This window comes from Pongo abelii, chromosome 14 (genome assembly GCF_028885655.2).
Source record: "Pongo abelii isolate AG06213 chromosome 14, NHGRI_mPonAbe1-v2.0_pri, whole genome shotgun sequence".
In the NCBI taxonomy this organism is placed as follows: Eukaryota; Metazoa; Chordata; class Mammalia; order Primates; family Hominidae; genus Pongo; species Pongo abelii.
The window spans coordinates 116,022,579-116,044,310 of NC_071999.2; the positions used below are offsets into that span (position 1 = coordinate 116,022,579).

Below are 21,732 nucleotides of genomic sequence, written 5' to 3' on the forward strand. Positions count from 1 at the left end.
GCCACCATCTCTGTACTTTAAACTAATGCCATTCCCACGACTCTCAGAATACAGGTGTGAAAGGCGCTGTGGCCACACCAGAGCCGGGTCCCCAGGGCTGGCATCTAGGAACCACCTCTTACCAACTGTATAATCTCTACAGCTATGTCTCTAAGTCCGCTCCCTCTTATGAAGATGGGGGCACTACCTCTCCCACCCTGAATTCCCCAGTGGAGTCACAGGGAATCTGTCAGATGAGATTTCATGTATAAAATATATAAATAATTAATACAAAAAATACGTATGTTCTTTCATTCATAAAGAAGCACATGCTACTAGCACAACTGGCATTTTGTGGTTGGCTTCCCTTTGCTTTCTTTGTGCACCTTCAAATAATGTATACATGTAACCACATGCTGTGTTCTCAACTACAGACTTCTTAAGACCAGGCAGCCCTGTGCTGCCAGGGAAAGACAGGCTCCCCCCACCCTTATGTTCTGGCTAATTTGTGGAGAGCCACAGTGGTGTCTCTTAGTGCATTTGTCATCACAGCTCTTCCTCGTTCAAAATTGTATTTGTGAATGATACCACGAACAACCACGACTGCAAGCAGCAAATAAACAACTGCCGAATGCACTAAAACAATGGCAAATAGCTCCTAGAATAAAATGAACAAACTTGTTTTAATTGGACAGAAGTTGAACAGAAGTAGAATTGTTTTTCTGGGGGTAACTCTAGGCCATTTAAAGCTGCAAAGAGTGCCTTTGCCTAGCTGCTTTCTTCACGTCCTGAGGACAGGACAAAATGCCCGGGAAGGGGCCTCACATGTCTACTACTCAGGCAGCTGCCCGTAGAGAACACGAATCCCTTGCCACGTCACACATGCGAAGCACATACAATGCATCATCAACAGGCTGGACTCCGCCTGGTCCAGGCCATTGGGGGACAGCACTTCCCTTCTCTCTGCTCTGTACAAAAAGGTGCACTAAAATGCAGGCCGACATTTAAATTCCTCTGCCACAAATGACAGAGATTTACATCTAAATAAAGCACTATTTATTAAAATTTCAGTAATGCAAAATGGAAAACGCCAAGTTACCAACTATATAAAGTTCATTTACTGGAGAAGCAAATAAAATAAGACAGTAGCAGCTGATCGCCAGGCCTTGCCCAAGGATGTGGAGACAGAGGAAATCCACGTCTTTGGTTCCTCCTCCCCACCAAGCATGTAGATATCCCAGCCTCATCCACCTTGGCTCCGACTACCCTGCACGTGACTGACTGGCACTGAAACAGTGCACAAGTCATATTAAGTTACTGCATATGCCCTTTCAGCCAAAATGCCAAAGTGTCTATAAAGTTACTTAAAAACTTAAGTCTAAGCAAAGGAAACATACATTCTTTAGCTACGGTAGAACCTAAAATGGCAAAGATCTTGTAGACATTTTCAGATGCTCATGGGCTGGGAGGAGCCTCACACACCAGAGGACCCAGATCCACGAAATGCCTTGGTCGGGGTCATGGAGGCAGGTTTGGATGAGCGGGCAGCCTAGATACGTGGGCCCCAACTTCTCCTGGAGGGTCCAGCAGGGTGCCCTGAGTCACCAGCAGTTGGATTCAGAGTGAGGACAGGCCCCTTGCTCCTGCCTCTCAGGCCCAGGGACAGAGGCCAGAGGCCGTGCAGGTTGTGCACCCTGGCTCCTGTCCAGGCGGGCCACACCGGGAATGTGGCCACAAACACGTCTTCTGCCCTTCCCTCCTTTCCAGCGAGGAGGAGGAGGTGTGCAAGAAGAACATACCCAGCAACGTAAAGATTCCATTTCCCAAACTGCCAGAAGTTTGGAAAGGTGAGAACTGATCAATTAATGATAAAGAAAACATTTCTTACATGAAAAGGAAGTTGGACTGTGTGATGATTGACACACTCACATTTCCTGGTTTCCCAAGGCTGTGCCTGAGTCCTTGAAGGCCTTTAAGAATGGATTTAAGAGAGACGTAACTTTCTAACCATCCTGTTAGTAACCAAGGTGACAAAACTCAGGATCAAGCAGATGCGTACAGAATGGACAACAGTTCTATCCTGTGTGTTACAGACTTAATGCCTTCTCTTCCCAGACAGCATCACACAGTGATATTCCATTCTGGAAAATCAGCTCGACCATTTTCCTTTTTTTTTTTTTTTTTTTTTTTTTTTGAGATGGAGTCTTGCTGTGTTGCACAGGCTGGAACACAGTGGTGCAATCTCGGCTCACTGCAACCTCCGCCTCCCGGGTTCCAGCGATTCTCCTGCCTCAGCCTCCTAAGCAACTGGGACTACAGGCATGCGCCACCACACCTAGCTAATCTTTCTATTTTTAGTAGAGACGGGGTTTCATCATATTGGCCAGGATGGTCTCAAACTCCTGATCTTGTGATCCACCAGCCTTGGTCTCCCAAAGTGCTGGGATTACAGGCGTGAGCCACTGTACCTGGCCCAGCTTGACCATTTAAACATTTCCAGTTACATGATTTTGTAATATTCAATATATATGAAATTTCTAAAAAATAATTGTTATTTCCCTCATTTTGCTTAGAGAATGATGGACCATTTTACAAATTCTACTTGGAATAACTAGCAACACAGTTCAAGCAGATAATTCAAGAATTAGGTCCTCTTTCACCATTAGTTTTCTACATATTTCAGGAAAACTAAGTCAAATGGAGCCTAAATTATAAAGATAGACCTAAATGCTCAACCACATTTTTAAAATTATGCAGGCTACAAATAACTGCACACAGTTGTCTGGGGCCTATTTATTAAACATGCGCTTTCCTCACCAGCAGGCTAAGAGGACATCAGGGCACCCGTACACACCTAGCCCTCACCTTCCCCAAGGTCTTACGCCCTCAGCAAAACCCACGCCCTTGGCTCTTTCCTGTGAAGCCAGGATCTCTATGAAACAAATGGAATAATACATTGGAATAATACATTTTCTGCACATTTTTTCTAACTTCTATAATTTTTCATTTCCAAATTAGCTAAAGAGTGAAATTGATTTGTTTGATAAGCCGATGGTTAGCAGGTCCTACAGTTAACCGTAATGCACGGGGCATCCTGCCTCAAGGCAGAGTTCGAAATAAGCGGATTCAGCTTTTAGTTTGTCAGAGAGAAAGACCTTGTCTTTTTTTTTTTTAAATGACGGCTGTGTGTTACCAGAAGATACAGAATCAGGCAGGAGCCAGGCTTGCCAGGACCACATCCTCTCTCTACAGACTGGGAAACTTTCTCCAAACAGCAGGAACCAGGCTCAACAGCGGGGCAGGCATATACATGGCCTACCATCTTCAGGCCTCAGATTTTCCATTAAAAAACAGGGATAACAACAAGACCCAACCCTACGCATAGGTTATCAGGATTCAATACCATTTTTAAATGTCTTATGAATTATAAGGTACGCTACAAATGTAGGTTTTTAGAATAAGGCATGTCATTCCATGATTACAAACTTGTGCTTTTGTTTTGCAGTTTATCCTGTAAGCACGTCCCAGTAGTTTCCCCAACCTCAATGGTATCTCAGTGTCTTCATTCCACTAGATCACTTCTAGGTCTTTTCAAATTTTATATACTTTTGAGGAAGAAATTCAAGTTGAGTGATACTCTACCAAGTAACCACCACCACCCAATGATGATGGGATTGATGGCTACAGTATGGAAGTTTTTAAAACCTCTGCATATTATTGTTCCCAAGGACTCTATCTCCCTCACACACTGTGACATGCGAGCTAACATCAGCAGCACGGCTGGCCGGGCTCAATTCCTCCTGGTCCCTTACTACCTCTTTCTCTTCACCTTCTCCTTTGAGCCTTAGCTCTCCATGCCAGCCACACTGGCCTCCTTCCTGTTCTGGAACATACCGGGCAACCTGCTGCCCCAGAGCCTTTGCATTGCTGTTCATCCCCTTTGCCTACCTGGATTCCTCCCTCAACATCCGTAAGACTGGCTTCCCCTGACCTTCAGGTTGCTTGGCTCAAATTTCCTTTTCCCCCTCTCCCTTCCCTGCTTCATTGCTAGAGCATTTCACCACCTGTAGTGCTTCATCTCCTAAATGCACATCCAAACTAAGTTTACTTCCTAGGTTTCAAAGGCAGACAGCTCACTGAAGACTCGCCCACTTTCTGTTATTCTTTTCAGCTTGAAAAACCAAATCTGTTTCTCTCTAGCCTATTCTTTCATATTGCTCAAATGGATGAAGTATTTTTGAGATAGTCTACCTGTAACAATTGTCATCTTTGTAATGAAAACATGCAGAAATTTAAGTTTGAAAACATTTAAAAATTAAAGGGAGATCTCACCATTTTTGCCATCGTCCTTTCTGCCCCCAACTTTCTACCTTTCTCAAGCACCCCATAAGTAAAGTTCCTATTTTTCTTTTTTTCTGAAAACTGTAAAAGGTGGCAAAAGGTGAGAATGGGAGGAGACTCATCTGTGACTAACTCCCCCATCAGCCTCACGGGTGGGTGACTTGGAGCTCCCCAACCCAATGGGACTTCCTTCTTTCGCCTACACCGGCCACCACCACGGAGGGCAGGGAGGCCAAGAGCGGGAAGCAGCCCTTTGAGCCGGCGGGGGCTGTGGTTGGCAGGAAAGGAGGGGGCTTTCCTGAACAGGCTAGGGATGCCTGTAGAAAGAATGGGATCAATACTCTTAACACAGACTTCGGGGCCGCCTACAAAAAGGAGCCAAGAAACCTGACAATGGGGAAGTTTCTGGAATACTACCATTTACGACAAAGACTGAGCACAGAATGAAATACCAGGAGAGCTTGGAGGCAAGGCCGCCAAGAGCTCAGGGCAAGCTAACATCTAGGAATCGGGATAGCAGCAGAATCAAAGCTACTATTTTTCAGAGAAGAAAACTTACAAACACCACCTCATCTGATGCACCCCAGGTTCACACAGGGGTGAAGGGGTGAAACATCTGAGTGGTCCCAGCTGTGAATGGGACCAGTACTGTGAATGTTCCAGCAAGGACATCCACAGTCACAGCAGAGACATCCCATGAAACATCCCATTCTCTGTGCTCAGCCAAGATTGCCTGCGGGGTGGACACTTATGAAAAGGATCAGAGGGGCTGCCCAGAAAATGGTGCACGGTGGGATGCTGCCAAGCTGACTCTGAAGGCACCTAGGGAACACAGGCCAGGCCTCACATTTCTTCTGCATCTCCCAGGACATCGACTCTTGTGCTGACACACGCTGAACTCTCAATACATTGATTGGCTTAAAATATCAACTGTGTTCTGCCTTTTGGAAATGGCTGAAGACCCAATGAATTCTAAACAGTCCAGCGGACCTGGACAGATCAAGACTCACACAGATGAATGCGTATCACCCAGACTTGTTCTAAGAACTTAATTAAATGCTCCCTGCTGGGAAAAGTTGGACATTTTCTTGCAGTGATTATTTCATCTGGAACTAGGAACACTGATAAGCTAAGCTGCAAATAACAGTAAGATGGCAAACTGAACCAAGGTGTGTCCTTTCTACTGGACCACTGAAACTTTCATCTGTCCCCAAACACCAAAATGCCCTTACATGTAGAAGCTACAAAACCTTTAGGAGAAAATTCTCAATTAAAAAACTTGTCAGAACAAATAATCTCAACAATGTCTTTGCATCAATGAGTGCAAATCCATTGATGTTTGTATCTAAAAGGGTTTTGTGTAGCCTTTGTATCTAGTATTTTCATGCAGTTCAATATTAAAATTTTAATTTTTTCTCTTTTGCTTTCTCAGCCAGCTAAATTAAAGTTAGTTTTCTGAAACTGACTGCAATTAAAATAAATTTACAATCCTGGGTTTATAATACTTTAAAAGAGAAAAAGAGACTTGGTACTTTTGCAACTAATACATTTTGCTAAAGCATACCCAAATATACTTTCAGTTGAACTATACATTTAGTAGATGTCTACTTGACAACATAACAAAAGTTATTTGTACAAGTCTCAGCACACTCACCTGATATACAGAACTGGAAGAAGGTATGGGTAGCTTATGGATTTGTTTTCTGTTTCATTTGCATATGGAAAATGTTATTTTAGGTCGCTTTTATACAGGAAGACAAAAAAAGTGAATACCTACTATCACACCAAAATAAAACTGAAGCAAACCACTTTAGAAATTTATTTTTTCAAAATGCACTGAAGCTGTAGGGTAACAAACTGACCACAAGACTCTACTTTTCCAAGAATTTCTGCTGTCTGGGAAGTTCAGAAGCCCTGCAATGTCCACAGTAAACTAGGGTCCCAGTACCTCCATTTCTGACCTCTTCAAACAAAAACAGTCTCTGCTCAATACACTCTAATCCACGACTTGCTTAATCCTGCTTATTGCCTGGAGTTTCTAAAGGATTATGTGCATGGCTTTTAAATTTAGTAAGGAAATTCTGGCCTATTTCCAAAACTTTTCTCCCTGCTTCATAATTCCCCTTATTTATCCATCCATCTGGGTATGGGAAGTCCCGAACAAAGAAAGGAGGGCAGAGAGGCTCACCCAGCGTGCGCTGGGCCCAGGCAGCGCAGGGCAGTCATGGGTGAGGGTGGCCACTGAGATGATGGGATCAGGGGCGGCTTCCACCGCAGACCCGGGAATTCACGGGGTCAGATGGTCCCTGATTTCAGTCCCTATTTTCGGTGGTTCACAGCACAGAGCAGTGCAGGTAGGTGCACGCTCTTCCCAGGTCCTCTGCAGAAGGCAAAAGTTCCTAGAGGCACCCAAACCTTGCTGTGGAAAAAAGGCTTCTGGCTGATTCATGAAGACCCCCACACCACACGTCTGGGTCAGTTTTCCTGACTAAATTGGTGGCTGCTCAACAAACCCATCACTGCAACACAGGGCGCTCTGAACGTGGCTTTCTTCTTAACCTGGAAGGAGGTCCGTAACTCCATTCGCCCCGATAGCAAAACTGCTTTCCCGCTTTGCTCATCCAGCCAGGTCTCCAATCTCACCTGCTGTCTGGTGGGTCACGGGGCTCACCGCTGGGGGTGCTGGCCAGGAAGGAGGTACTGTCTCTTGACGCTGAGGGGCCTGACAGCTCACACAAACCAAACACTACACTGCCCACAAGAGTTCCAGGCCACAGATTTGCCTATTACATTTTTTAAAGTGTGAATATCTTCAGAATTTTTACGTGTTTGCTAGTGTTCCTTTCTGCTTTTGAAAGTGAGGTCATAGCCGTGTCATTAGAATAATGGCAGCTTCTGTGAAATTAAATTTGTATGAAAACTATTTATCTTCATATAAAAATCCAGCTAAATGATTTTTTTCCTGAGAATTAAAAAAAAAAAAAAAAAAGAAACAAAAAACAACAAGGGCTGTTAAAAATAAAAAAGCACTGACAAAATACTCAAATCCCCAGAAGATAACCACCTAGCAACAACTGATTAGTTAGTTTTTGGTCCTTAGGCAAATTCTAAATTGGTTAGTTTTCAAACAAACTCATTAAATAGGTTAATGACTCATTTCTTAGGAAAATGTTAATGGACTTATCCATAATGGGGAATATATGATATTTCACTTACAGAACAAGCGCCTGTCTTAGAGACACAGAGAGCAGTGACCCAATGCACCCGCTGACTCATCAATCACTGTGTCACCGCCCAGGCTGAACCTGTCACACAGAGCCAACCTCAATTCTGCTAGATAATGCAGGCCTTTAGATTTCACTGGGGGTCTTCATGAAACAATAACTTTGTTTCCTTTTCTTTAACAAAGTAAATACATGACCTTAAATATTTGCCAAATCTTCTCCCCACTCAGTAAACACCATCCACAAAGTCATGAACAGCCATATTTCTCTGATTTATAACGCATTTCTTCATTAAGGCATTCTGCATTCTCTATTTCTGGCTTTCAGGGTTTCTTTTAGTCTATGGATGAAGAAAGTTACTAAAATGTTCCAAAGTAAAAAGACTAATATCATTTCTACAAATACTAAGTTGTTCTAAAGAGCACAGGCTGTATCCTGGGAGAAAGTTATTCATCAAGATACAAACAACCAACTGAGATGTGTCATTGTTTGTATCACATTCTCCTACTCTTTCTTGATATCTACAAACAACTCTACCACTAATTAAATCAGTGACCTTGACTAAGACTCCGGACCTCACACAGCCTCTGTTTTCACAACCTTAAAATAAGTAAGTTACATTCTATCAACGGTTCTCAACTCTTCATTCTCAAAACACCCTTGTATATTTTTTTCTTATTGTCACCACCTGAGTTGCAAGAGTTTTAATGTATTTGATGGTGGTGGTGGTGGGGAGGTATCTTACCAAGTATCTATTATACAGTTTGCTTTACTAAGAGGTAATCTTAGTAAATCTTAGCCAGAGGAATCTAAGTTTTCCACTTTGTTGACACATCTAGAGGTCCAGGAAGCATGACTGGAGTCCCCAGAACAGATCCATCACCAACTTGATTGTCAACTCTAAAATTCACTAGCAACATCACAGCCTTGAAAACAGTATCAAATACTAAACTCTCCAAACTGGTGGATGTAAAAACTGATTAAAATAAATAGAGGGCTTTCCTACCAGTCTTCCTCCTCAATGTCCCCATTTTTCTTTGAATTGATACCAAGTGGAAGAAAAATGGCGGGGGGTGGCAATTAAGTAACTATCACTCCAGCAAAATATTAACTTAAATGTTGCTTGAGGCAAGGGTCTAGAATAAAATCCTAACGTAATTATTGCATATGAGCTTCCCAAGCAGACAATATGACATTAGAGAACTGGGCTAGGGATACTAAGATGTTATGAGGTTGAACCCGACACTCCTCCTCCCTTTGGCTCAGAGATCTTGAGCAAGTCATCTGGCCTCTCCACACTGTAGGTTCTTGATTCCAAAGAATGGGGTTCATGGTGGTTCTGCCTATGCCATAGGATTCTTTGAAATATTATACAATATTGTATATAGGAAAATGTCTTACCACTATAAAGGGAAGAAAAACACCTTTTGAATTTTACACAACTCTTTTAACCTCAAGAGGAGAGTGGCAGGCAGTTATCCGTCAATATTGATCAGAATAATGGTACATCGTCATTGCATTCAACTTCAATAACATTCTTTCAAAATCTTCAGTTGCCAGATGTCTACCAAGTTGCGGGATTATCTGTTACCCTTATACTTTGGAGGCCAAAGATTGACTTACTTAAGTCCATAGACTGCATAGAGAAAGCATATATCATATTCTTAAATATTAAAGCTTAAGCATTAATACTATGCAAAAGAATGAGTCTTTTTTTTTTTTTTTTTGAGACTGAATTTCACTCTTTGTTGCTCAGGCTGGAGTACAGTGGTGCGATCTCGGCTCACTGCAACCTCTGCCTCCCTGGTTCAAGTGATTCTCCTGTCTCAGCCTCCTGAGTAGCTGGGACTACAGGTGCATGCTACCATGCCCGGCTAATTTTTGTATTTTTAGTAGAGATGGGGTTTCACCATGTTGGGCCAGGCTGGTCTTGAACTCCTGACCTCAGATGATCCACCCACCTCCGCCTCCCAAAGTGCTGGGATTACAGGCATGAGCCACCGTGCTCATCCAAGAATGAGTCGTTCTTAACATAAACATAAGGATTTTAAGGTAACAAAATCACATAGTATAATGAACTATATCATAATATCTGTTTTTATGCATTGAAAACAATTGACATTTCATACCACACCATAACAACTGACTCAAGTATTTGTACTAACTGTATAGGGATAAAGTAACAGTAGACTATGCTTAAGTTATAAAGTTTCAACATGAACAAAGAACACATCATTAATACTTGAATTTCATTTATGGAGACAAATATCATATCCAGCCTCCTGGAGCATGACTGGATGAGATATTATGGAACCACACATACACACACATACACACACACACACACACACACACACACACACACACACACACACCAGCCCCAAATATTTGTTTCTGGAAAACCTGATACTCTTTAAAATGAATATTAAAAGATCCAGCGTTAGTCCGGGCGCAGCGGCTTATGCCTGCAATCCCAGCACTTTGGGAGGCTGAGGCGGGAAGATCACGGGGTCAGGAGATCGAGACCAGCCTGGCTAACACGGTAAAACCCCATTTCTACTAAAAATACAAAAAATTAGCAGGGCATGGTGGCACGCACCTGTAGTCTCAGCTACTCAGGAGGCGGAGGCAGGAGAATCGCTTGAACCCGGGAGGTGGAGGTTGCAGTGAGCCGAGATCACACCACTACACTCCAGACTGAGTGATAGAGCGAGACTCCGTGTCAAAAAAAAAAACAACAACAACAACAACAACTCAGCATTTACAGGGTGCAATGCATGTGATCACTTATCTTTAAAAAATATATCGTGGGTCAAAATATTTGATCAAATATTCCAAATTTCAGTAAAAACACAGTAAGCAAGGAATATTTTATAAACCTTGTTTGTGTATATAGATATCATATATGACATAAAAAAACTGGACGAAGTTTCCAAGGCTTCACCTTTACCCATTCAAGTTTTACAGTGTCTTTGGACACATAAAAGTGACTCTATACAAACTTAGTATTTTTCTAGTCTAATAGAAAATTAATCAGAACCACCAAATTGACTATTTTATCATTTGTAAACATGTAACCTATAAGTTTTAATCCAACCTATCTCAGAATTCTTATGTAATGAATTCACTTCAGTGATAAAGCTATAACACACAGAAGCATCTTGCATTATTTGGACCTACAGAGCAAAATGTTGGTATACAACATATACTCCAACTCTCTCTATACTAACCTTCACCTATGCATTTTATTTTAGCACCCAGTTAATGTAAGTCTCTGTAGCTCTCTTGAAAGAAATTGAAATCAGTAGCAATCATCAACCCCATCATCTCCTCCATGCCAAATGATGACTTTACTAGTTTTCTTCAGAAAAGTCTAGCACTGAACTCTGTGTACAATAATCTACCTTATATGAGTCAGAATAACCACTGCAATCTTGAAGAACCCACTCAAACTAAATATAGAAAGAGTGTCCCTATCTAAACTTGGACAGCATTATTTTCACAAAAATCATGATCTGACAGTTAATATGTTTATAACCAATACTTTTGGACATTCAGAAAATTTTGTTTTCATTTGTTCATTAAAATGCCAACATTAAAATGTTTTGTTCATCTTGTACAGAAATATACATTCTGCTGTCATCCGTACTAGAGAAATTAAACAGAGAATCCACCTGCATTACAGCTGTCCAAATGCAGGATGGGGGGTGGGGGGCACAGCACTTTGCTTCACCCAGTGTCTTCCTCATTCTACCTGGCAATGCAGATGAAAGAATAAAGTTACATTTTCCCTTAAGTTTATAAGGTGAAATGGGAACACTTGATTCTGTGCTACTCCCCCTAGAAACAAAACAAAACAAACAAACAAACAAAAACCCCTTCTACTTGCCAAATCTGATACCAAAATTAGCTCTTAGAACTATGCTTCTACAGAAAATGCATCAGTGGGAATTTTAACAGAAAACCCATTATACTCATGCTGTTACTAAAACTTTTCCAAGTTCTTCTCTTCAGAAAAAAGAGCCTCATTTTAAATACTCATACTTCTAAAGAAAATAAAATATCAATTCTCTACTAAGATTCCTTTTTGGGTGGTAGAAAAACAAAAGAATCACACATTTTCCTACTATGTTTGATAAGCACAGTGCTACCATCAAAACTGCAGGAATGACCACCCTAATTAAATCAACCCCAAAGAACGAACCCCCAGACTAAACAATGCGTAATCAAACAACCTCAGGGTTCTGTTTTTCTTTCAATGCATTCGGCATTAAGAGGCGATTTTTAAAATGTATATTCTAATTATACATTTTCATCTTGTCAACATCTCTTAATATAAAAACAAATCATAAAAGGTAATCAGAAGTTCAGTCTTAATATAGTTTCAGGATTACCATACTGTTTTCCCTAATTGTTACTTTACTATGTAATTTAGAACACCACTTTGTTACAATCTGTTCATAAGTATCTATGAACAGATCTTAAGTTACATAAAGGGGGAAAACAATGGCTCTTGGGAGCCTGGAGTGGAACTAGCAATAAGCAGTAAAGGTAAGCAATTTTTAAGGTGCTGGCTCCATTTTCAGACTACGCTGTTACTGTTTGTTTCAATTTAAGAGTACCCATTTACAAAAGTGTCTTTCCTGTATACATTCATGGTTTCAAAGTAATAAGTATCAACAATTGGATTTATTAGCATCTTCCTTTAGAAGAGCTTCAAACACTCTTGATGTTTATGATCTCATTTACCTTCCAGCGGCCTTGTGACACAGAAAGGAGGACTATAATTACCCCCATTTTACAGACAGGGAAAGTGAGAAGGAAGGATTAAGTGGCTCGCCCATAGACACACAATGACTCATTAAGATCAGCAACTAGAAACCTGGTTTCCTGATTCCTGGTTTAGTGTTCCACATACTATGCTTCCTTCTATGAAGTACTATTTTTGTAAAGGTTTCTCTTTCAATAAAGGAAACAGAACAAGTCATGTGACTTTCATTCACGAAAGCCCGTGTGTGTTTTCATTAGCACCTTAGTTGTCTGCTCCTGCGAATAGGGCAGCAGCAGTGCACGCTATTATCTTATTACTGCCAGAGCCAGCCAACTAAAGCAAACTAGCACCCGCCACAGCAAACAGAAGGCTTCTGTGGTTTGTCAATCACCTCACTGGATTTCTGAATTTAGGAAAATTCTCTGCTTTACGACTTCAAAAGGCAAAACTTTTCAACATAAATCGTGATTTTATTGTCGCTTTGGAAACATATCTCTTATCATTCTTTCCCCTTAAGAAATGATAGTCCTTTTATTCAACAAAATTTAAATATGGATACTTTCAGTGGTAATTCTGATCTAATCTGTCTCATACATACATACATATATATATGCCAATTTTAGAATAAAATCCCTAAAATCACTAAAGAGGAATAGCAAATTTTATGGCATTCATCAATCTACCATCCTAACACAGAAACATACAAAGTTAATTTTAAAAATCAGTTTTAAAGCACAGGAAATTCAGTAGCGTATTTCCAATTCCCAAACAACAACAAAACCTAACAAATTGGTTAGAGTTTTCCACATGCACACACACCTAAAACACAAGATAAGTAACCTTAACCTGCCCTCAAATAAGATGCATAATTCAGAGTTTGCTCTGGACTAATAAAAACAGAGGTACCTGAGATATACTTTTTAATTGGCTCTTGCATTGAAATCCCACCCCCATTCACAATTCTATTGTAAACAACTGCCAGACATGGCTGGAACCTTACCTCTCTGCTATCACTTATGCAAATACCAAACATTACCCACGTAACCCCAAATTATTCTGCATCAGCATCACTAACGAGGTCTTCCCATGCAGAACAGGAGGAGCTCAGGGTGGAAACACAGGCCACTTCTAAGAGCCAGGCAGGGCAGGGGGCCGCCCAGGAATTGCTTTCTCTATTTCATCTTCAAAGAAATGCTTTTTAAGTCTGCCTTCTACAAATCATTTCCTCAAAGGACACTTATCTACTGTGAACTCTGTACTTATGAGCGTCCCAAACAAATTTCTAACGCATGTATGAGTTAAATAAAAGTGGATATTTATCCCAGGTTCCTAAATGTTTCCTTTCTGTCTCAACGGACCACAACTTTGGTGCTACGTGGACTAAGGTGACACTAGCCTTTCCTATTCTGCTGTTCTCTGTGTTCAACTTACTTTACTAGAAACCCAGTGGGGCAGATATCTCTTTTTTTTTTAAATGTCGTTGGGCATGGTGGACTGACTGCAGTTGTCTATTTTGATTTAAAATAGTCCTTTTACTTCTTAGAAGAGGGTTCATCATGATACCCATACAAACTTCGGACAAACAGCAGCCCCAATGATCTCTCATCTTTGTTCAGCAGCTACAGAACACAGGCTTCTGTCTGGCCTTCAGAATCAAGAATCCTACGGGTTGAAAGGAATTTTACGCAGGTGGGAAATCTTAAACGAAAGCTCAATCCAGTCTCTAAATAATCTCTTAGAGTTCAACATTTTCACTAGCCTGAAAAGGGCATTATTTCCTATTTGGACCCCAATTCTGAATGTATCAGCTTCGTGAGAAAGGCCTTGTGTCCCTCCAGGCCTGGAGGCACAAATTCCAGCTTATGGCACCTGCTATGGCAGAGCCCACTGCTGGGGCCCCAGCTCTACCCAGTCCAGGTTTGTCCCACCAGCTCCACTGAAAGCAGGAAAAGGTGTTATGTTCTTGGCTGTTTTCTGATTAGAATCAGATTCGGGCAAGATGTAATTTACTTTCATGTTCACTCTGGCATATACCCATTTGTGCAGACCATAAATATGTGTGTTTTTCCCCACTCAATTATACTGCTGCTGCTGTGTTTATAATGGTCTGTGTCTTATAAGGCAGCTAATCCTTCAACTTTCTGACACACTAGCAATAGTGTATAAGTAACTCCAACCAAAGTGACCTTCAGTTGAGAATCACTGTTCACAGGATACATTCTGGCAACTTCCAATGATTTAATTGGATGCTGAAGCACCACACTCCTGGTAATTTTCTGTGACTCTTTTCATCTTCTAGTATACGGTTTTAATAAACGAAATAGCTTTTCTCTATTACACTAGAATAACAGGGTGTTCACCCCACAGCTATAATTTTAAATCCCATGGACCAACAGTCCTAAGTATACTATAAAACAGATACTGGACTTAGATAGCACTAAACTGGTCTATTTAAGAACAAAAGGCTGTGAATCTCCAGCCCACCTTGATCCTCATCTTACGGCCCTTGAAGAGTGTTTACACCTAAGGCTCACATCTAATCCAGCATCCAAATTTTACTATATATTTCACTGTGCCCACAAAGCCTCTATCCTGCTAGGAACCCTACAAAGAAAACAGCTACAAAATTAAATAAAGTCTCCCGAATTGAACATTCACCTTTCCCTCTCATCTCCCCTACCCCAAACACCATTCAAAGTTGAGACAGCCAGAATGCACCACCAGCTGCAAAGTCAGCTCAGCTCTCTCTCCTCATGGATATCTGATTAGAACGGGAAGAACAATACCAGGCACCCTCCTATCCAGTTGTTCTTGAAAAGACCTGTGTTTTTTGTATTTCCCTTGTTTTCTCCAAAGCACTGATTGTAAATCCTGGCTGCACATTCAAATCACCTGGACAACTCTGAAAAATGCCCGTCCCTGCCTCCTAGCCATCTCATGTTTCACTTCAATGGGTCTGGGGTGAGGCCCAATAGGTAATTTTTCAATCCTCCCCAGGTCAGCCTCACCTGGGGCAGGGTCCTCACAGGGTAGTCCCCCCGCCCCCCCGGCCAGCAGCATCAGCATTATGTGGAGACTCACTAGAAATGCACAGCCTGGGCCGCGCCCCAAAGCTACAGCATCGGAAACTGCGGGGTTAACACAGGCCAGAGATCCATGTTTCAGCAAAGCCGCCAGGTAACACCCACATATGTTCAAGTTGAACACCACTGCATTAGGCTGTGTGCAGCCTTACCGTTTCACCCCTTCAGAGAAAAACAATGCCTCTGATGGAAAAGCTCCTACAGTTTATGTGTAAAATGGAAATGGTTAACTGTCGCTATTAGCAGCCCTCAAAATGGATGCTCATTTCTTAAATGACTTTCAGGTCTGAACCTTCAAGCTCACCAAGAATCAGGCGGAGCCCGGCTCCAGGAACACAGGGAAAGATGAAAGCTGCGGCTAAGGGCAGCGGTCCGGACCCAAGGTCCTTCCAGAAGAACGGACCCACGCACCCAGATGAAGACAGTCGGGTGCCCCGCAGCCTCTAGTGTGACCGGTCTGGGAAAACTTCCACTGTGTTAAGGGACAGGGGGCTGTGGGACGCACACAATGGGTGGGGCCTCAAAAAATCAGTCTTCCTCCCACGCGGAAAACGTCACATTCAACTCAAAGACGAATGTTCCTGGCAAGTTCTCTGAGGGAAGAGAACAAGGCAGCACGCAGAAAAACAAAACAAGGAGCCAGAGACAGGCTGTTGGCTTCTGGGTCAAGGTCCCCAAAAAGTGAGAGCAGTGAAACCCAAAAGGCTCCCTCACCGCCCCACCCCTCCTTCCCGCCAGACGCCAAGGCAAAGGGCCTCACCTTTCACAATGGTGGCCTCCTTCAAGTGGTGGGACAAGAAGTCAATGCTGGCGTAGGTGTTGGCAGGGGGCAGGGCACCGGGACCCGGCCCCCCACACCCGCCGCCGCTGCTGCCGACGCCCACAGCGCTGATGAGACCCCCGAGGCTTCGGGTCCGACCCCAGGAGCTCTTGTCTCCCGGCTGAGGAAGCGGCGGCTGCGGCTGCGGCTGCGGCTGGGGTGGCAGCCCGGGCTCCTCCCTTACGTCGATGGCGATGTAGTTGAGACCATTCTGGAAGCCAGCAGAGGTCTCTCTGCGCATTGGCGATCCACCGCTCCCAGGACAACCGACCAAGCCCCCGGGCTGACCCGGGGTCCACGGCCGGCCCTGCGGTGCCAAAGGGGGCGCCGGGAGCGCCGGCTGCAACTGTCGGGGGGAGGTGGGCGGCTCGTCGCTCCCTCCGGGGCCGACACCCACGCCGCCCTCGCTGCTTTTCCTGAGAGAGACATTTTCCACGGAGGCCGAGTTGTGGCGCTTGGGGTTGTGGGCGAAGGACGGGGACACGGGGGTGACCGTCGTGGTGGAGGAGAAGGTCTCGGAACTGTGGCGGCGTCGGCCCCCCTGCGGGTCTGCGCGGATGACCTTGGCGCCGCGGTGGGGGTCCGGGGGCTGGCTGGCCTGCAGGAAGGCCTCGACCCCTGACACCTGCTCCATGAGGCTCAGCCTCTTCACGCCCGACGTCGGGCTGGTCACGCGGGCAGCTTCTGGCTTCGGGGGGGCCGCGATTGGTTGCGGCGGGGTGGCGGCCACACCAAAAGCCATCTCGGTGTAGTCACCATTGTCCCCGGTGTCCGAGGACGACGATGAGGCGGCGCCCGGGCCCTGGGCGGTGGCGGCGGCCGAGGCGGGGGGCAGGCGGTACAGCTCCCCCGGGGGCGGCGGCGGTGGCGGCGGCTGCAGGGACGACGACGGGGACGCGGACGGACGCGGGGGCAGCGGCGGATACAGGGAGGAGACCTCGGGGGACAGGAGGCCGTCCAAGGAGCCCACGGGGTGGCCGCTCGGGGCGCCCGGCTTAGGAGACTTGGGGGAGCTGAAGTCGAGGTTCATGTAGTCGGAGAGCGGAGAGCGCTGCCGGCTGTCGCTGCTGGTGCCCGGGGTGCCTGAGCCCAGCGACGAGGCCGGGCTGCTGGCGGACAAGAGCGAGGAGGACGAGGCCGCCGACGCCAGCAGGGGAGGCGCGGGCGGCGACAGGTGGGCCCCGGGCTCGCCGAAGTCGATGTTGATGTACTCGCCGGGGCTCTTGGGCTCCGGTGGCAGTGGGTACTCGTGCATGCTGGGCAGGCTGGGCAACCCCTCCAGGGACAGGCGCGTGGGCCTCACCGCCCGGCCGCGCTGGCCCAAGAAGCCCTCCGGGCGGCCGCCGCCTAGGCTGCCGCTGGGCCGCACGGGCGAAGGCACTACGGGGTGAGGGGGCTGCGTGGGGCCGGCCCCGAAGGCGCTGGCCGCCTGGCTGGGCCCTGGCGTGGCCTGAGGCTCCAGCCGCTCCTCCTCCAGGATGCGCCCCACGGGGGAGCTCATGAGCACGTACTGGTCGCTGTCCCCGCCGCAGGTGTAGGAGGCCTTGTAGGAGCGAGGCAAGGAGCTGTAGCAGCAGCCAGGAACGCCCCTGAGCGGCTCCCCGCCGGCGTGCAGGGCTGCGGAGAAGAAGTCGGGCGGGGTGCCCGTGGTGACCGCGTCGCTGGGGGACACGTTGAGGTAGTCCCCGTTGGGCAGCAGCTTGCCATCTGCATGCTCCATGGACAGCTTGGAGCCGCACCACATGCGCATGTACCCACTGTCCTCGGGGGAGCTCTCGGCGGGCGAGCTGGCCTTGTAGCCGCCCCCACTCGCCGGGAATGTCCTGCTCGCCGCAGAGGTGGGCGCTGGTCCCGCAGGCCCCGCAGGGGTCACGGCGACGGCGGCGGCGGCAGCGGCGGCCCTGGGCTGCAAGATCTGCTTGGGGGCGGACACGCTGGCGGGGCTCATGGGCATGTAGTCGTCGCTCCTGCAGCTGCCGCTCCCACTGCCCGCGAGGGCCGCGCCGGGCGTCATGGGCATGTAGCCGTCGTCTGCGCCCAGGTTGCTGCTGGAGCTCCTGTGGGAGCCGATCTCGATGTCTCCGTAGTCCTCCGGGTAGGGGTGGTAAGCCACCTTGGGAGACGACGCGGGGCAGGACGGGCAGAGGCGGCCCGCGCTGCCCGAGAAGGTGGCCCGCATCAGGGTGTACTCATCCAGCGAGGCAGAGGAGGGCTGGGGCACCGGCCGCTGCCGGGCCGGCGTGGTCAGGGAGTAGGTCCTCTTGCGCAGCCCTCGGTCCAGGTCCTGGGCCGCGTCCCCCGAGACCCGGCGGTAGGGGCGGCCACAGTGGCTCAGGGGCCTGTCCATGGTCATGTACCCGTAGAACTCACCGCCGCCGCCGTCTCGGGCCGGGGGCGTCTCCGCGATGGACTCGGGCGTGTTGCTTCGGTGACTGCAGAAGGCGCGCAGGTCGCCTGGGCTGGAACCGTACTCGTCCAGGGACATGAAGCCGGGGTCGCTGGGGGAGCCCGAGGCGGAGGCGCTGCCGCTGGAGGGCCGCTGGCCGGGGCCGTGGTGCAGCGGATGCGGCAGGGGCGGGTGCGGGCCGGGCGGCGGCGGGTAGGAGCCCGAGCCGTGGCCGCTGCTGGACGACAGGGAACCGGGGCTGGTGGCGGCGGGCGGCGAGTGCGCCACGGGCATGGACATGGAGCGGCTGTGCTGCAACGCGCCCCCTGCCGGCAGCAGCGCCACCTTGCTCCCGCGGCCGCCGCAGCCGCCGCTCAGGGTGTGCGAGCGGCTCAGGGGCGCGCGCACCGGCCCGGGGCTCAGGGGGCTCCCGGCCACCGACACCGGCCTGGCGCCCGCGGCCGCCGCCCCCGCCGCCGCGCCGCCATCGCCCTCGCTGGCGGTACGCACCCGGCACGAGCTGCACTTGGCCGCCGGCGGGGTGGCGGCCAGGCTGTCGGTGCGCGAGCGGCGCACCAGGCCCGTCTGGCTGGGGGGCAGGTTGACCAGGTGGTGGTGGCGGCGCGCGCCGGGGACGCTGATGGGGTGCGTGGCCGACGACCCCGACGACTGGCTCTTGCTGCGCGGCCGGAACTCGAAGAGCTCCTTGAGCGCCTTCATGGCCTCCAGGATGGTCTCATGGATGTTCTGCGCCACCACCGAGTCGTCCGCCTGCATCCACAGCTCGCCGGGGCCTGTGACGGCCGAGCGGCCCACCTCGATGAAGAAAAAGCTGTCCGAGTGGCCGCAGCGGCGGATGTTCATGAGCTGCAGCGTCACCGACGGCTGCTCGCAGTTGAGCTTCACGAAGCCGATGGTGCGCGCCGACAGGCACAGACGGTACACGCCCGTCAGGTTCTTGCTCTGGCCCAGACCCTTGGGCTTCAGGTTCACCTGCCACACCTCACGGTAGGCGGCCGTGGCGGGCGCCACCAGCCCGTAGCTGTCCTCGGCCCCGGCGGCGCCGGCAGAGCCGCCCAGGGCGCCGGGCAGGGAGGCGCTGCAGGACGCGGCGGGTGCGGCGGCGGGGGGCGCGTCTCCGGCGGCCGCGCGGCCCTCGCTGATCAGGTCGGTGAGCGCGCGGTACCAGCCCTCCTGCTCCTGCTCGTTCTCGGCGGCCACGGCGAAGTACTCGTCCTTGGTGTAGAGGGCGATCAGGTACTTGTGCTTGGCGTCGGCGCGCTTGTTGATGTTCAAGCAGCAGTCGAGCGCGATCACCCGTTTCGGCGCGCCTGCCTTGCTCCGCCACTTTTTCTCGCTCTCGTAGTACTCGAGCCGCGGCGGCTGCGGAGCCGACCCCCCGCCCGCCGTCGCCTCGTCGCCGCCCGCGCCGGGCCCGCGCAGCACGAAGAAGCGCTTGTGGCCGTGCTTCTGCTTGCGCAGGTAGCCGCACTTGCGCACGCTGTGGTTGTTGTTGTTGTTGTTGTTGTTGAGGTTGGGGCCGTCTCCGCTCGCCGGCCCGGGCGGCCCGTGCCGCGGCGGGCTCGCCATCGCGGGCGCTTCAGGCCGCGCCGCCCGGGCCCGGCGCCCAGGGGCTGGAGCGAGGGGCGGAGGGGGCGCGGGCGGGGGCGGCTCCCTCCCACCCTTGCGCCCGGCCGCCCGCCCGAGCACGCGTCCCTCGGGCCCAGGCGATGGGGAAGGTCCGGGGAGGCCCGCGGGGGCCAGCACCGCTCGGCGGCGCCGCGCCCTCCGCGCTCCGGGGCTCCCGAGGATGCCCGGCGCGGGCGGTGGCCGCCCCCCGCCGCGGCTGCCTGCGGCCGCTGCCTCCTCGGGCTCTCGGGCGGCGCCGGGGGACGCGCTGGCTGGGCCGGGAGTCGGGGTCCCCGAGCCGCGGGGCCGAGCCTAAGGCGCGCGCGGCCGCACCGGGGCTGCTGCCACCGCGTCGCGCTCCGGGAAGCCGGGGTGCGCCCGGGCGCTCGGGGTCCGCGCCGCCGCTGGGGCTGCTGCTGCTGCTGCTGCCAACGGCGACCCGGGCTCGTCGCGGTCCCCGCCGCACAGTGAGTAACACATCGCGCACCGAGTGACTGAACTAAGAAGAGCAAAACAACATGTGACTCGGCGTTACGCAGGCACACACAGCGCGGCCGCCCCGCCCCGCCGCCTCGCATTGGCGCCGCGCCCCCCGACGGACGGCGCGCTCGGCCAATCGGCGCGGCGCTTGCGGGGGCGGGCCGCGCGCCCCCGCCCCGCCCCCCTTTCTCCCCGGGCCGCGTTTCCCGCCGTCCCCTCCCCCTTCCGCGGAGGCCCCGGCCCGGCCGGGCGGGGTGGGGGCGGCCCCGGCCTCATTAATCAGCGGCTTGTTGTGGATGCCGGCGGAGGAGATGCCACCCAGGGCGGGAAAAGGGGCGCGGAAGAAGGGCGGGGCGGGCCACGGCGCGCAGGGCCCTTCTCTCCCGCCTCGGACTCAATTAATTGGGCTTGAGCTTCCGCCGGGGAGGGGGCGCCGGGCGGGGCCGCGGCTGGGCGGGGCGGGGGATCGGGATCGGCGGCGGGGGCAGCGGCTTTGCAGGGGAAGCATGGGCGGCGAGCTGGGCCGTGCTCTCGGGGCGCGGGGTCCCCATTTTGGGCGAGGGCGGCCGCTCCCGCGCTCGGGGTAGGCGCGCCCCCTCCCCGTCCCCTGTCCCCCGTCCCCCGTCCCCCGTCCCCGTCTCCGTCCTCCGCAGCCGCGAAGCGCGGGGAGGTTCCAGGGCCCGCGGCCGCGGGTTCGCGAGCGCCGCGCTCCAGATCGAGAGCGGCGCGCGCCCTTCCCTGGAGGACAGCGGGGCTGCGAGGGGCGCTGAGGGGGCGCCCGTGTCCCACCCGCTCGCGGGCGCTTTACGGGGCGTCCTCTGCGCCATTCACTTGTCAGCTTCTCGGGAAGTTGAAATCGCGTTTGGGAGGTAACAGGAGAAAGAGATCGGGGACGGCAGGCGGAGAAAGTGCGGTTTCCATAGCGCCAGGGAGAGGGCGGACCCGCGAGCCAGCGGCCCCTGAGCCGGGAGACCGCGCGGGCGTCTCTCCAGCCCCCGCAGGAGCGCCCCCTTCCTTCC

The 21,732-nt window shown here is 50.2% G+C and overlaps 1 protein-coding gene across 1 annotated transcript in view; it reads right to left on the reverse strand.

The window, feature by feature from the left end:
* Nucleotides 1-20,709, reverse strand: part of IRS2 (insulin receptor substrate 2) — a 31,027-nt gene extending 10,318 nt beyond the window's left edge. The window contains exon 1 of the mRNA XM_024230943.3: nt 16,159-20,709. Within this exon, the coding sequence (XP_024086711.3) occupies nt 16,159-20,194 (4,036 nt within the window). The 5' untranslated portion in view covers nt 20,195-20,709. The remainder of the gene's footprint in view (nt 1-16,158) is intronic.
* Between the last annotated feature and the right edge of the window lie 1,023 nt (nt 20,710-21,732).